The 13,539-nt window shown below is 45.5% G+C and overlaps 1 protein-coding gene across 1 annotated transcript in view; it reads left to right on the top strand.

The window, feature by feature from the left end:
* Positions 1 to 12,249, top strand: part of LOC138677399 (uncharacterized) — a 628,383-nt gene extending 616,134 nt beyond the window's left edge. Inside the window, exons 30-32 of the mRNA XM_069767493.1 lie at positions 997 to 1,126; positions 1,204 to 1,254; positions 11,373 to 12,249. Coding sequence (XP_069623594.1) covers positions 997 to 1,126; positions 1,204 to 1,254; positions 11,373 to 11,659 — 468 coding nt within the window. The 3' untranslated portion in view covers positions 11,660 to 12,249. The remainder of the gene's footprint in view (positions 1 to 996; positions 1,127 to 1,203; positions 1,255 to 11,372) is intronic.
* Positions 12,250 to 13,539: the final 1,290 nt, after the last annotated feature.

Below are 13,539 nucleotides of genomic sequence, written 5' to 3'. Positions count from 1 at the left end.
GATATTTTTGTGATATCGGAAATCGGAATCGGAATTTCCTGGCTGTCACCGCTGCAAGCATCTGCCTCCGTTCCTAAGAATGCAGAGAGTGAAGGACCTTCGATGACGTCGCAGTCATGTGAGCGGTCAGGTGACCGCTCACATGACCGCAACGTCATCGAAGGTCGTTCACTCTCAGCATTCTCAGGAACGGAGGCAGACGCTTGCAGCGGTGACAGCCAGGGTTTGTCGGAGGGGTGAGTATATCCATATTTTTTATTTTTATTCTTTATTTTTTACATGAATATGGATCCCAGGGCCTGAAGGAGAGTTTCCTCTCCTTCAGACCCTGGGAACCATCCAGGATCACCTCTGATATTTGTGTCCCATTGACTTGCATTGGTATCGGGTATCGGTATCAGCGATATCCGATATTTTTGGGATATCGGCTGATCCCATCCGATACCGATACTTTCAAATATCGGAAGGTATCGCTCAACACTAGTAATCAGTATTTTTCTCGCCCCATAGACTTACATTGGCATATTTTGGGTGTAATACGGTGACAATACTGCGATTTTACTCGCACGTATAATATGGTTGAGAAAACAACGGATGATAGGAGCTGCCCCATAGATTAACATTGGTCCGAGTGCTATGTGATTTTTTTTTTATGGCACAGCATCGGTCCGTATTACGCTCTAGTGTGACTCCCGCCTTAGGGGCACATGTCAGCTGTTCAAAATACCTGACATGTGCCAGGAAACATGTGGGCTCATCTCCAGATCCCACATCAAAGGTAGAGACATGACATGAGCAGTTCATGTACAGCGCATGTCATGAAGGGTTTACAACATTTTTTCCAATAAAATCAGTATAAAATATAAAAATAGCAAAATATGTTGTTCGATTGCAAATTTACAGGAAGTCGTTACCTAGACATTTTATTGTTATGGACAAGATTATTGTTATATATATTTTTTTTATTATTTATCTTTGTATTTTACATTTTTTCAGACTGTGAAGTTCCAAGCAGAACGTTATAATTTTACAGAGATTCAACTGAAGGAAAAAGATGTCAATATTTGTTTGTATGTATCTGAAAAAAACACTGGAGATGAAGTTTGGCAAGTCCACCTGACAAAAAGTATTCCTTACATTTTACCTTTATAATAATTATGTAATCAATTACTTTTATATTTATCCAGATTTTTTATTTTATAGGTGACATTAATGATATTATACAATCGCTTTCACAACTTACAATCTGTGAAGGTAAGACTTATGTCACATATCACTATTTTAATTTCCCACTTTTCAATTTTGCAATTGAAAGTCAATACAAATTCTATTTAAATGTAGCACAGGCTTTGATTCGTTTTTTTCTTTCTTTCATAGTAACATAGTAACATAGTTAGTAAGGCCGAAAAAAAGACATTTGTCCATCCAGTTCAGCCTATATTCCATCATAATAAATCCCCAGATCTACGTCCTTCTACAGAACCTAATAATTGTATGATACAATATTGTTCTGCTCCAGGAAGACATCCAGGCCTCTCTTGAACCCCTTGACTTTCTTTCTTTCTTTCTTTATTGGAGGAAAATCATTGAGGTGTTTTAATGATAAATATTGAATTTTATGTGAATTTTCTTGTCTACAAATGTGGAAATCTTAAAATTGGAAATCATAAATGTTGCCATGTGTTTTGTAAACTCCAATAATCGATCACAAGCACTGAAGATTACCAAACATTCTCCTAATAACTGAAAGGTCAATTCTCTGCTCCGGTTGCAGCACTCAGAGAGTATTACCCCAGTGGACCATCACAACCAACCCTCCCTTTCAATTGTCACCTTGTCCAAAAATGGCAAAACTCATAGTCTTCATAACCTCAAAGTCTTGAAAAAGTCTTGATAATCCCGATTCAATTGATATTGTTGTAAATTTATCTTTTCTCGCAGTGTGCAAGTGCTGCTCTGAGTTGTTAGATTCCTCATTGTGACCACACAGAAGATCACAATAGGGGTATATATACAAATGCTATAATCCCAGGTAAAGTGGGATATAGAACATTGAAAGCAGACCACAATAAGTCAAAATCAAATACGAATTCTCCTCAGAATTGCAACAGTATAGATGTGTCTTCATACAATGATGGAAAGCAACTTCCTTCTGGTACCATAGAATTTGTCATGTCAGACATCAAAAATAGTATTCCAAAATCTCTGATAATCTGTGGAAGGGAGGCTTGTAATAACACTTTGGGGTGTTTGACACCACCAATACCATACCTCCAAAATCACCTTTCATACCCAATACGTTGGGGAATGGACCACTTCATGTGATGTTTAGTGACCAGCCACTTTTCCATGTTGCCCCACTCATCCGATGAAACCAATCTCTTAGATAGTAATAGAATACTGTCATCAATCAATGTCCATATTGTTAGACCCAAGGTGAACTGCAACAAAATCACTTCTTTTTTCCCCCACAAAGAACCTCAAATCCCAACCGTCCGCAAAAAAAAGCCATTACATTGGATGCAAGAGATGAATTAGAAGCAGATCCTCCTCTAACTAATGGTTCACTTGTTTATTTTTCCTAATAATATCAGAAAGTTTGCAAGCATATATTATATACTTAATTTAATATGACCAAGGCATGTGGTATGGGAAGAGGAAGTGGACGTGCTGCTGATGGGGCACTCATAGGTCGAGGCCATGGGCCAGAGGAACAGTCTCTCTACTCCTCTACGTCCATCTGCTGGCCGGCTCTGCTGCTAGCATTTTGTCAGAATGGGTTTTTAATTCCGCTGGGGACATAATAGCTGATTTGCATATTCACCTATAAACTGAAAATACTGACAGGCTTACTCTTATCACAATGAACAAGGTCTGGATTGGCCAATACTTCTCAACCCCACCGCATGACAGCAACGGAACATAAAGCAAATTCTAATTCTCCTTTTTTTCTGGTGTTCTCCCATATACCCTTCCCACCCAAACAAGGTTTCTAATATTTCTTGTCTATCCTCTTCCTCCTCCATCATCATCATCATCTGGTTCTTGCATCAAGTTTTTAGAGGGTCATCAGGTGACCCTCACTCATAATATTTGGAGGGACATCAAGTGGCCATCACTCAGCAGTAATCCTGCATTCTGACAAGGTGGCTCTTTTAGTTATTGGTGCAGTAAATGCAGAAATAATAAGTTTTGTAATTTCTCCAAAATACCTGTCTTCAGTCCTGGAGGCAAGTCTTTCCCCCCCTGCTGCACATGCCACACAGCCGTCACTCAACTGTCTTCTCAGCGCCAGGCGCCGCCTCCTCAGTGCTGTTTTCAAATCATCCGGCGCCTGTGCTGTTTTGTCCTGCCTTGGGTAGGCGCAGTGAGCGCTGCCCATCTGACCTCAGATGCTGTCTCGCATACAAGCAGGGTGGCCACACAGGTGCAGTCTGCGAGACTGCATATGAGGTCAGACGGGCAGCACTCACCCGCAGTGTGCACAGGGATGCAAGTCATCCATGGTAACCTGGTCTCGGATGTGGACATTCCTGAGCCCGGAGGTTGATGTCCAGTGCCCAAAAGAGGACTGATATGTGTAATGTAAGATTGCTCTCACTAAGTGTATTGGGGGACACTCGCTTGGCACGGGATTAACGTAGTCAGGCACGATTTTTGAACACAAAACAGTCCATGCGGTTTATTAAAGGTCATAAACCGGGATATGCACAGTTCATATTATACTTTCATCAAGCACAATAGGCACCAACTGGTGATATTAACTTGCAGCTCTATCTTAAACACTTCTTTTATGGCTTTTCCCCCACCCCCAGCGGTCAACACGTAGGCCTTGAGCTTTGGCCGTTTTGTCACAGTCTGTCTGTGTCACCAAACTTTTAGTCACCACACTTTCCAAGTGTGCCCCATTGCCTGGCCTTTCTCTCCAAGGCCGCCACCCATGGTTGGTGCGGTCATGAGTCCCACTTACTGTCTGGCCAGAGTTTGCCCCTTTGTCACCACTTTTGCTACAAGGTCTCCCACCTATGTCACTCAGTCCTGAGTTAGCTGAGGCGACACCACTTCTTTCATCTGACAGGGTACTCCCACCCCTTCGTTTGTCCACATTTCGGGTCGAAAGTGGTCGCCATCTTCCATCAAATGGGCGCAGCAGTCCTGTAAGGCGCCGTTCTTCAACCCTTAACTGCTTTATATCCTTCAGCCATACCATGCGATATTCTAGCAGAGTCCACATTTTGTTAAGACTCTCCACTGTTCCTACCATGAAGAAGGGAACCATACCCTTTTCCCGGGGTAACTGGTCATTGTGGACACCAGGTATTCTCAACCTCACCACTCCAGATTTATCCACCATCTCTTGCAAGGCTTGACCACTCCTTAAAATGACCTTCTTCACCATAAAGACGGGTACCTGTATTACCCCTTCCTGAAGACTCCGAGCTTTCCTCATATGCTCCAGCCGCCTAGCAGCGTCTTCATTCTTCAATTGGGCCATCCACTTTGTGCGCACATATCTCAAGTGCACGTCACTCAGGGTGGCTACTCTCTTTGCTGTGACCTCAGTTGTGGACAGTATCACTAACTGACTTGTTTCCGGAGTCCAGTTCACCTTACAGGCCCCCATAGCTCTCTTAAACCCTTCATGCATAGACTCCCTCCCACATGCCTCTCTCAGGTCTTCAGGTACGTCTATCATGCACTTGAGCAAGGATGTCTCCTTCTCTTCTGCTGTCAGACACCCATCTTGTTCCGCTTCCAGAGCTAACTTCTTCTGAATGTCACCAGCTTCCAGATGTTTGGCCAGGATAGACACCTGCCGCTCCATCTTCTCCCAAGCTGCTTTATTCATTGCCTGGCTTTCTGCCAGGCGATCTCTGAGCTCCGCCACCTCTTTCTCTAAGGTCCCCACACGGCACTCAGCAGCCTGTCTCCGAAGCTCCTCTTGCTTCAACCGGGTATCCGCTTAAGACCCCACTCCTTTGATGGCCTCCTCCACTTCTGCACCCTCAGAATCAGCACTGTCAGCGTCAGCCCTCTCTTGGGTCTCAGCGGTGACATCCTTAGGTTCGTCCCGTTCCCCTGGGACTTTAAAGTACTCCAGACACTTCAAGTGCTCAGCACGAGGTTTTCTGGAGCCTTCACCCTCTTCCGTCACATCTTCACAAGGTGCAACTGGTACAGCCCCTTTGCCTTTTCTACGTCTCCGGCGACGGGAGGTAGATTTGACATTTGTACCTGAGTCAGCTTTACTGCACTCTTTCCCACTGGCGTCATCATCTGAATGAGAGTCACCACAATAGTCTGTCTCACACCCCACAACCTGGTGAACCCTCAAGTCACTCTTTAACCGGGTATCAGCTTCATAGGCTTTAGTAACCACGTCACCTAAAGTCAAATTGGGGTACCCATCAGGTGACATGTCCGTAAGTTGGGCAGATGCATCTTCCCCACTGGTCAACCCATCGTCTGACCCACCAACTTTGGGAGATATAAATGCTTTAAGGTATGCAACCCCACCAGCTGAGAGTCCTTCATTCTCCTGTTGTAAAGAAGCTCCCTTCTTCCACAATTCTGTGAACAACCTAGAGTCCCGGCCAATTATCACTGGGCAGGGTAAGGTTGAGACTATGGCCACATCATGGATTGCACGGTCCTTGGCCGTCTCGAGGACCACCCTGGCCACTGGATAGCCCTCAGTGTGCCCATGGATGCAGGTTACACTGAGTCTCCTATCAGGCATTTCAAAACACTCGGGTGCAACCCTCACTAGAGTCACGGGGCTCCTAGAATCGACCAGTCCGCACATTTCCATCTCATGCATCCGCAGGGCACACCCCCGTAAACTTTCACCAGGTTAACACAGCATACCAGACACACATAACTTACTCGCCCTGGGCACCATTTTGCCTGCGGTACCTTTTTGGGACGCTCCACCCCCTTTTGGGAAACCACCATTTCCCGAGATTCCACCTTTTTTTGGGCTCCTACCCCTCTTCGGGTTACCGCCCCTTTTGGGACTCCGCCCCCTTTTGGGCAACCATCCCCGTTTGGGTCCCCGCCCACTTTTAGGGACACCCCCTTCCCTGGGGTACACCCTATGGTTTTCCCTACGGCACTCAGGCCCCAGTTCGCACAGTACACCACTATGTCTCTGGGCTTGTACTGGCCCTTTAAGAGTCTGCACGATCTGAGAGGAAAAAAAAATTTTTTTTTCCTTTTTTTATAAGTCACTTCACCAGCTCCTGCTGGTACTGCCACAGCTCCCGCTGCAAACACATATAACCGGCACCTCCGGCTGCCGACGACAAGCCACTGCCACTGCAGCTTCGGCTGCTGCGGAACCTCTTGCTGCAACTGCAGCTACACTCCACAAGGCTCTGCACGGCTCCACCGCAAACTTTGTGGACCCACCAATCCACAGCAAGCCGCTTGTCACCTTCATGGACCCGCCGATCCACAGCAAGCCGCTTGTCACCTTCATGGCCCCGCTGAGCCACAGCAATTAACTCCACACGTGCCACCTGGAACGTTGCCCGCATTCGAACGCGATATTTAAGATTGCTCTCACTATGTGTATTGGGGGACACTCGCTTGGCACGGGATTAACGTAGTCAGGCACGATTTTTGAACACAAAACAGTCCATGCGGTTTATTAAAGGTCATAAACCGGGTTATGCACAGTCCATATTATACATTCATCAAACACAATAGGCACCAACTGGTGATATTAACTTGCAGCTTTATCTTAACACTTCATTTACGGCTTTGTTTCATGGACACTAAACATGCTGGGCCTCTCACTTCGCCCAGTATCATGGGTGTCCGTACGCCGTACACTTCACCAATGTCCATTGAGCACAACAGGCACCAACATACGACATTACAGGTTTGCAGCAACTAAACACGCTGGTCCTCCCCTGACCAGTTGCCGTGGGTTACCACACAGTTCATTTCACAAGTACCAACAGTCTGTATAAGTACCTGACGGGAGCTCCTGCTCCACCTGCTGACTCCTTGTCAGTCCTCTGGGAAAGCTGCCTCACAGGGATCACCAACTTGCCTTTGCAGCATAACTTAGTCAGTCCAGACCCACCGAAGGACGGTTGCTTCCCCACATGAACCGCACATGTGACCTGTCCAGGTGCTATTCAGGACCTTGTCCAACACCCCAGGCCACCAGCAAGTCCAAAGCCCCACCATGTGCTATTCAAGACTCCTAATCCCAGGAAATCCAACACAGGTTGTTCAGTGTGCTATTCAGGACTCCTACTCCCAGGAAATCCAACACAGGTTGTTCAGTGTGCTATTCAGGACTCTTACTCCCAGGAAATCCAACACAGGTTGTTCAGTGTGCTATTCAGGACTCCTACTCCCAGGAAATCCAACACACCAGGCCCACCAGGTCCAATGCCCCACCATGTGCTATTCAGAACTCCTACTCCCAGGAAATTCAACACAGGTGGTTCAGTGTGCTATTCAGGGATCCGGTCCTACTCCCAGGACCTCCCAACACACAGACTCTCCAGGACCTTCCACTGGAACCACACAGGTCACTCACAGCGACCATACACAGGCACCATGTGACCCACACCCTGGTCACATTATATATCCTTAACCACTCCCCTGGGTGGGAGTGTGGATGTGTGGCTAGTTTGTCCCACTCATCTCACACAACTAGCCTAGTAAGTCTCCCTTACAGCTACACCATACATATACACTCTTGAGAGACTACAGGTCCCAGAACAACAACATTGCATCAGACTTACTACGCAGACTCCCTCTGCAACACATATCGGCCATTCACAACACAGCCAGTCACTGTGTCACCACAATTATCACAATAGATATGCCTCCATGCACATCCCAAGGAGCACACACAGCGCCCCCTAGCTGTCACAGGGGTCACTGCATCACAGTAACGATTGTAAACAGATGGATATGGTGCCCGGCTGCTCTCCAGAGGATATCCTGGACTGTGTACGGTTGTGTGAGTAAAGAGTCTGTGATACAGGACACCCACGGAAACTAGTCAGAGGAGGGCTGGTGTATGTAGTGTCTGTAACATGTGAAGCTGTGTTTGGAGACTGTAATATGGCGTGCGGTCGCCCCATGGATACTGGACAAGGAGAGGTCCGGCGTGTTTAGGGACTGCAATCTAAAAGCCATATGATGTGTTTTGCTATGAAACGAGCACTGAGATGAGAGACAACTGTTTGTATTGAACTTTGATGACATGTAATATAAAATGCTATGCACCTTTATGTGTGAAGTAACACATTAAAGAGACTTTTGTGCTTGAACTTAGTGGGTCACTGCCTCTTCACTGCGCATGGTGCTACAGCTGCATTACAAAGGGTATACAGGTGCAGGCCCTACTTTATAGGGAAAATACCTGCTGACAGGTTCCCTTTCACTATTATTGGGGGTGTCAGATGAGCTGGAATGAGACTGATGCTGACTCTAGCTGATCGTGTCGCTGTCAGAGGCTTTTTTTTTACTGAATCTCGCAAATTGAATCACAGGTTGTTCGAATTTGCATGGAACCTCGGATTTCCAGAATTTCAATCTGCTCATCACTAAAAGTAGGCTTTTACTTCTGTAAAATCAGTGCTGGTCTAGTTTCCTGTATTTTAAACCTGCACATTTTCTTGAAGGTTATTATTATTATTTATTTCTATAGCACCATTGATTCCATGGTGCTGTACATGAGAAGGGGTTACATACAAATTACAGATATCACTTACAGTAAGCAAACTAACAATGACGGACTGATACAGAGGGGCGAGGACCCTGCCCTTGGGGGCTTACATCCTACAGGATTATGGGGAATTCTTAGAGCATCCAACTATGGGCTGTGAGATGTGCTCAAAAGAACAATAGGAAGTGCATCCTATAATGTATTTCAGCAGGAAAGTCACACAGACTTTAAAAAAGTTACAGTCCTACTTGCATGCAAATGATTTATGCTAATTACTGATCATAATTCTCTTGTATGGTTTTAAAAGGTTGCTGGAAATTATTGAAAATTTCTCAGATTGACTTTAACTGTTTAGAAATAAGCTTTCACTGCTAAGCACAAGAAGAGTAGCAAATAGAGAAAAAGAGGATCAGTCACAATTGAAATGTGATGGTTTGTGCCGACTTTCCTGGAACATTTGTTTTGCAGGGAAGTTATTCTCCGTGAATTTACTGTCCCTGATTATACTCAGGGACCTCTCAAAACTCCAGTGCACATTAAAAGAAAACATTATACTCACCTCTCCAAACCCTCTGCACCTCATCATGACCTGTCCGGCTCTTGCCACACTCACCATCAGATAGACACTTCTAATGATGAAATCCCTGTGCTTCTCACACTGATCTGGGACTTCTGGCTCCGATGAGGCCCAGGAGGGCTCTGTACAAGGTCACAGCATCACATTGGCACTTGCAGAAGTTGGGGAATTCAGCCAGAGTGGTGACGATTAGTGTTGAGCATTCCGATACCGCAAGTATCGGGTATCGGCCGATACTTGCGATATCGGAATTCCAATACCGAGTTCCGATACTTTTGTGGTATCGGGAATCAGTATCGGATCCATATTAATGTGTAAAATAAAGAATTAAAATAAAAAATATTGATATACTTACCTCTCCGGAGGCCCCTGGACATCACCGCTGGTAACCGGCAGCCTTCTTTGCTTAAAATGAGCGGGTTTAGGGCCTTCCATGACGTTACGGCTTCTGATTGGTCGCGTGCCGCTCATGTGACCGCCACGCGACCAATCACAAGCCGCGACGTCATTCTCAGGCCCTAAACTCCTCATTCTAGGAATTTAGGACCTGAGAATGACGCCACGGCTTGTAATCAGAAGCCGTGACGTCATGGAAGGCCCTAAACACGCTCATTTTAAGCAAAGAAGGCTGCCGGTTGCAGCGGTTACAACCAGGGCGCGTCCGAGGGTAAGTATATCAATATTTTTTATTTTTATTCTATATTTTACACATCAATCTTCATCCCGATACCGATTCCCGATATCGCAAAAATATCAGAACTCGGTATCGGAATTCCGATACCGCAAATATCGGCCGATACCCGATACTTGCGGTATCGGAATGCTCAACACTAGTTATCACTCATTGATAGATTAAAAAAAAAAACACAATCCTCACCTCTCCTCATGCCACGTGCTGCTCCAGGTGCTCCAGGCACCGCTCTGGTTTCAGCAGCTGCAGTCTGCCCGACACACAGCAGGTACGCGATGATATGATGTTATCATACACCCGCAGTGTCAGAGGCAGAGGGGAATGATGGGAGAGGGAGAGTCATCTAACGCTCTCTCCTCCATCATTGCATTCAACTGTACTGGCGTCATAGACGCCGGTATAGTTGAATGCTGCGGCGCTGACGGGGGGGTGAGTCACCTGTATTCCAGACAGCGTGAGTGGGCCCCCCGTCTCACCAGGGCCCCGGCACTTGCGTGGGTACGCCGGGTACTGATGCTGGCCCTGGTTGCGCTGTCAGCCTTTAAAAGAGAAACGTGTCAAAATTCTAACACATCCATATATTAGATACAATCAATCTGCAAAAACTTTAGGTTAATCAAAAATACTAATTTAGGTGATCAGTGTGCCATTTTTGTGGCTAAGTGGCTCAAAGCACCTTTCTGCCAACTGATTTTGCATAACCTTCGCTTCCCTCGCTGGTGATTGACAGGTGTGACGTGTCCATATTGAGCTCTGTCTGCAGCTCAAACAAGTCATCATTATGAATCACCAGCGAGGGAGATGGTGCAATACTAAACCAGTGGGACAGTGTGCTGAAACTTTATGCCATGCCAAAGAAGCGACAGCACCCTATTTAGCCTATCTGATTAATATTCCGTTTCTCTTGAATGAAGGCAGCAATTAAAAGACTAAGGCTCTGTGCCCACTTTGCAGAATGTATGCAGAATTTTCCTGAACAAAACCTGACTCCTTGCGCAGGAAATCCACTCTCATTTTTCTAGCTTTTTTGTGCGCTTTTGCACTTTTTTTTCCCGGAGTTTCCAAATACAATTATATTGCGGCAAAAAAAGTGGAAATTCCGCAACATTAATGAATATGCTGCGTTTATTTACCTCGATGCGCTTTTTTTCACGGAAAAAAATGCATCATGGGCACAACAATGTGGAATTCCATTGGAAATACTGGAAAGCATTTTTTAAATGTTTTTACTGTGAAAAAAACGCGGCAAAAATGTGAAAAAACCGCAACGTGTGCACATAGCCTAAAGGTCCATTGTTAATAGGGGCTCCAAGGCTGGGTGCTTAGTTAATACTGTCAGCTTGCGGTGAAACGGAATTGTAAAATGATTAAAAATGTACAATAAACTAATAATATATTTTTTGTAGTTGCAGGTGCCTGTTCAATTCACTTTATGGAAAAACACATGGCAGCTTTGATACAAAGGACAACAAGCATTAGACCTGTCACTGATAATCTACTGAGCCAGAAAGTGCTGACCCAGGAGCAGTATGACACTGTGCGCAGTAGAACACCCCACCAACAGGCGATGAGGCAGCTCTACGAGTATATGCGGAGCTGGGGTAACATCGAAAAGGACAAATTTTACGAAGCTGTAAAGAAACACAATAGGCATCTCATCACAGATCTGGAAGCTAGTGACGACACAGACTGAGTCTATCAATAGTGGGGGAAAATAAAAAGGCAAAAACGATGCTATAGAATTATGTCTGAAATACAATCTGGTATCGCGCACGTCATCTCTATAGGTTCATCTTCCTTGTCTCCAAACATTATAGTAATGTAAACCTACTAAATTAGATCTTTATCAGCTGATTTATAATGAATCCAAATTGTGAAAAAATGAATGATCTAGCCTTTCCTCCACTTCTACACGGCATAGTTCCTGTTAGTCAAAGTAGATTCTTCAGATGTGTAAAAGCGCAACAATCTCTATGTAAAAATAATCATCGAACAGTGTAGGGCTACATATAATTCTAAGCAGCAGTTTGATTCTAGATGATTTGCACTGATTTTGTCATCAAACTCTTTTTCCTCCTGGCTGCCATAATTTCAATACATGATAAATGACAAAATAGTCCGTTCAGATATGTAATTGTATTTGTTTTTGTACTTTTAATGAAACAATTAAAACCACATTTTATAAAGAAATCTACAAAAAGACTGAAATGTGCTTCTTGCTTCTCCTGCTTTCCTGCTGCATTCACCTTCCACACTAAAGCGCTGTATCAATTCAGGAGAGTCCAGGAGTTCTCGCTAGCTTCTAAATCCAATGAAGTTAAAGAAAGGCAGCACTCACCGATCCTTCCAAGTCAGGTATCTTTATTGATTCGTGATAAAAATCTTCACGGCCGGGTGTACAGGTGTAAAGAATGCGGCAGGCCTGACGATGGCCGTTTCGCGCCCCTCTGGCGCTTCTACGGGACCCGTAGAAGCGCCAGAGGGGAGCGAAATGGCTGTCATCAGGCCTGCCGCACTCTTTACACCTGTGCCCCCAGCCGTGAAGATTTTTATCACGAATCAATAAAGATACCTGACTTGGAAGGATCGGTGAGTGCTGCCTTTCTTTAACTTCATTGGATTTATCGGCATGTGTTGTCGGCAAGAGCACCTGAGGTCCGGCGGTTGTATCTCCACAATAGGCGTGAAGGCTCAGCTGTGACCACAGGAGGTGGTGCGGTCTACTGCATTTCTACTAGACTGCTCGCTAGCTTCTGTATGCAAATTGCCTCTTAAGAGCACAGGTCGAGCCATGGTTGTCTTGGTGACAGAGGTATTTGCTGAGATATCACTGCATGTCAGGCCAAAGGTTAACTGTCTTGTGAAAAAAGAAAGGGAAAAGTACTGACCATTTCACTACTGGCCACTAGGGTTGAGCGAAACGGGTCGTTCATTTTCAAAAGTCGCCGACTTTTGGCAAAGTCGGGTTTCATGAAACCCGACCCGACCCCTGTGTGGGGTCGGCCATGCGGTACGCGACTTTCGCGCCAAAGTCGCATTTCAATTACGCTAAAAGCGCCATTTCTCAGCCAATGAAGGTGGACGCAGAGTGTGGGCAGAGTGATGACATAGGTCCTGGTCCCCACCATCTTAGAGAAGAGCATTGCTGTGATTGGCTTGCTGTCTGCGGTGTCACAGGGGCTATAAAGAGGCGTTCCCGCCGACCGCCATCTTACTGCTGCTGATCTGAGCATGGGGAGAGGTTGCTGCCGCTTCGTCAGAAGCAGGGATAGCGTTAGGCAGGGTCCATTAACCACCAAACCGCTTGTGCTGTAGCGATTTCCACTGTCCAACACCACCTTTTGTTGCAGGGACAGTGGAAGCTACATTTTTTTTTCTCAGCGCTGTAGCTCATTGGGCTGCCCTAGAAGGCTCCCTGATAGCTGCATTGCTGTGTGTACGCCGCTGTGCAAACCAACTGCTTTTTTCAAAGCACAAATCCTCTTGTTCCTTCCTTTCTGCACAGCTATCTTTTTTGTTTGTCCACACTTTTTATTTAATTTGTGCATCAGTCCACTCCTTATTGCTGCCTGC

Source organism: Ranitomeya imitator, chromosome 4 (genome assembly GCF_032444005.1).
Source record: "Ranitomeya imitator isolate aRanImi1 chromosome 4, aRanImi1.pri, whole genome shotgun sequence".
NCBI classification, from domain to species: Eukaryota; Metazoa; Chordata; class Amphibia; order Anura; family Dendrobatidae; genus Ranitomeya; species Ranitomeya imitator.
This window is presented reverse-complemented; position numbering and strand designations above follow the sequence as displayed.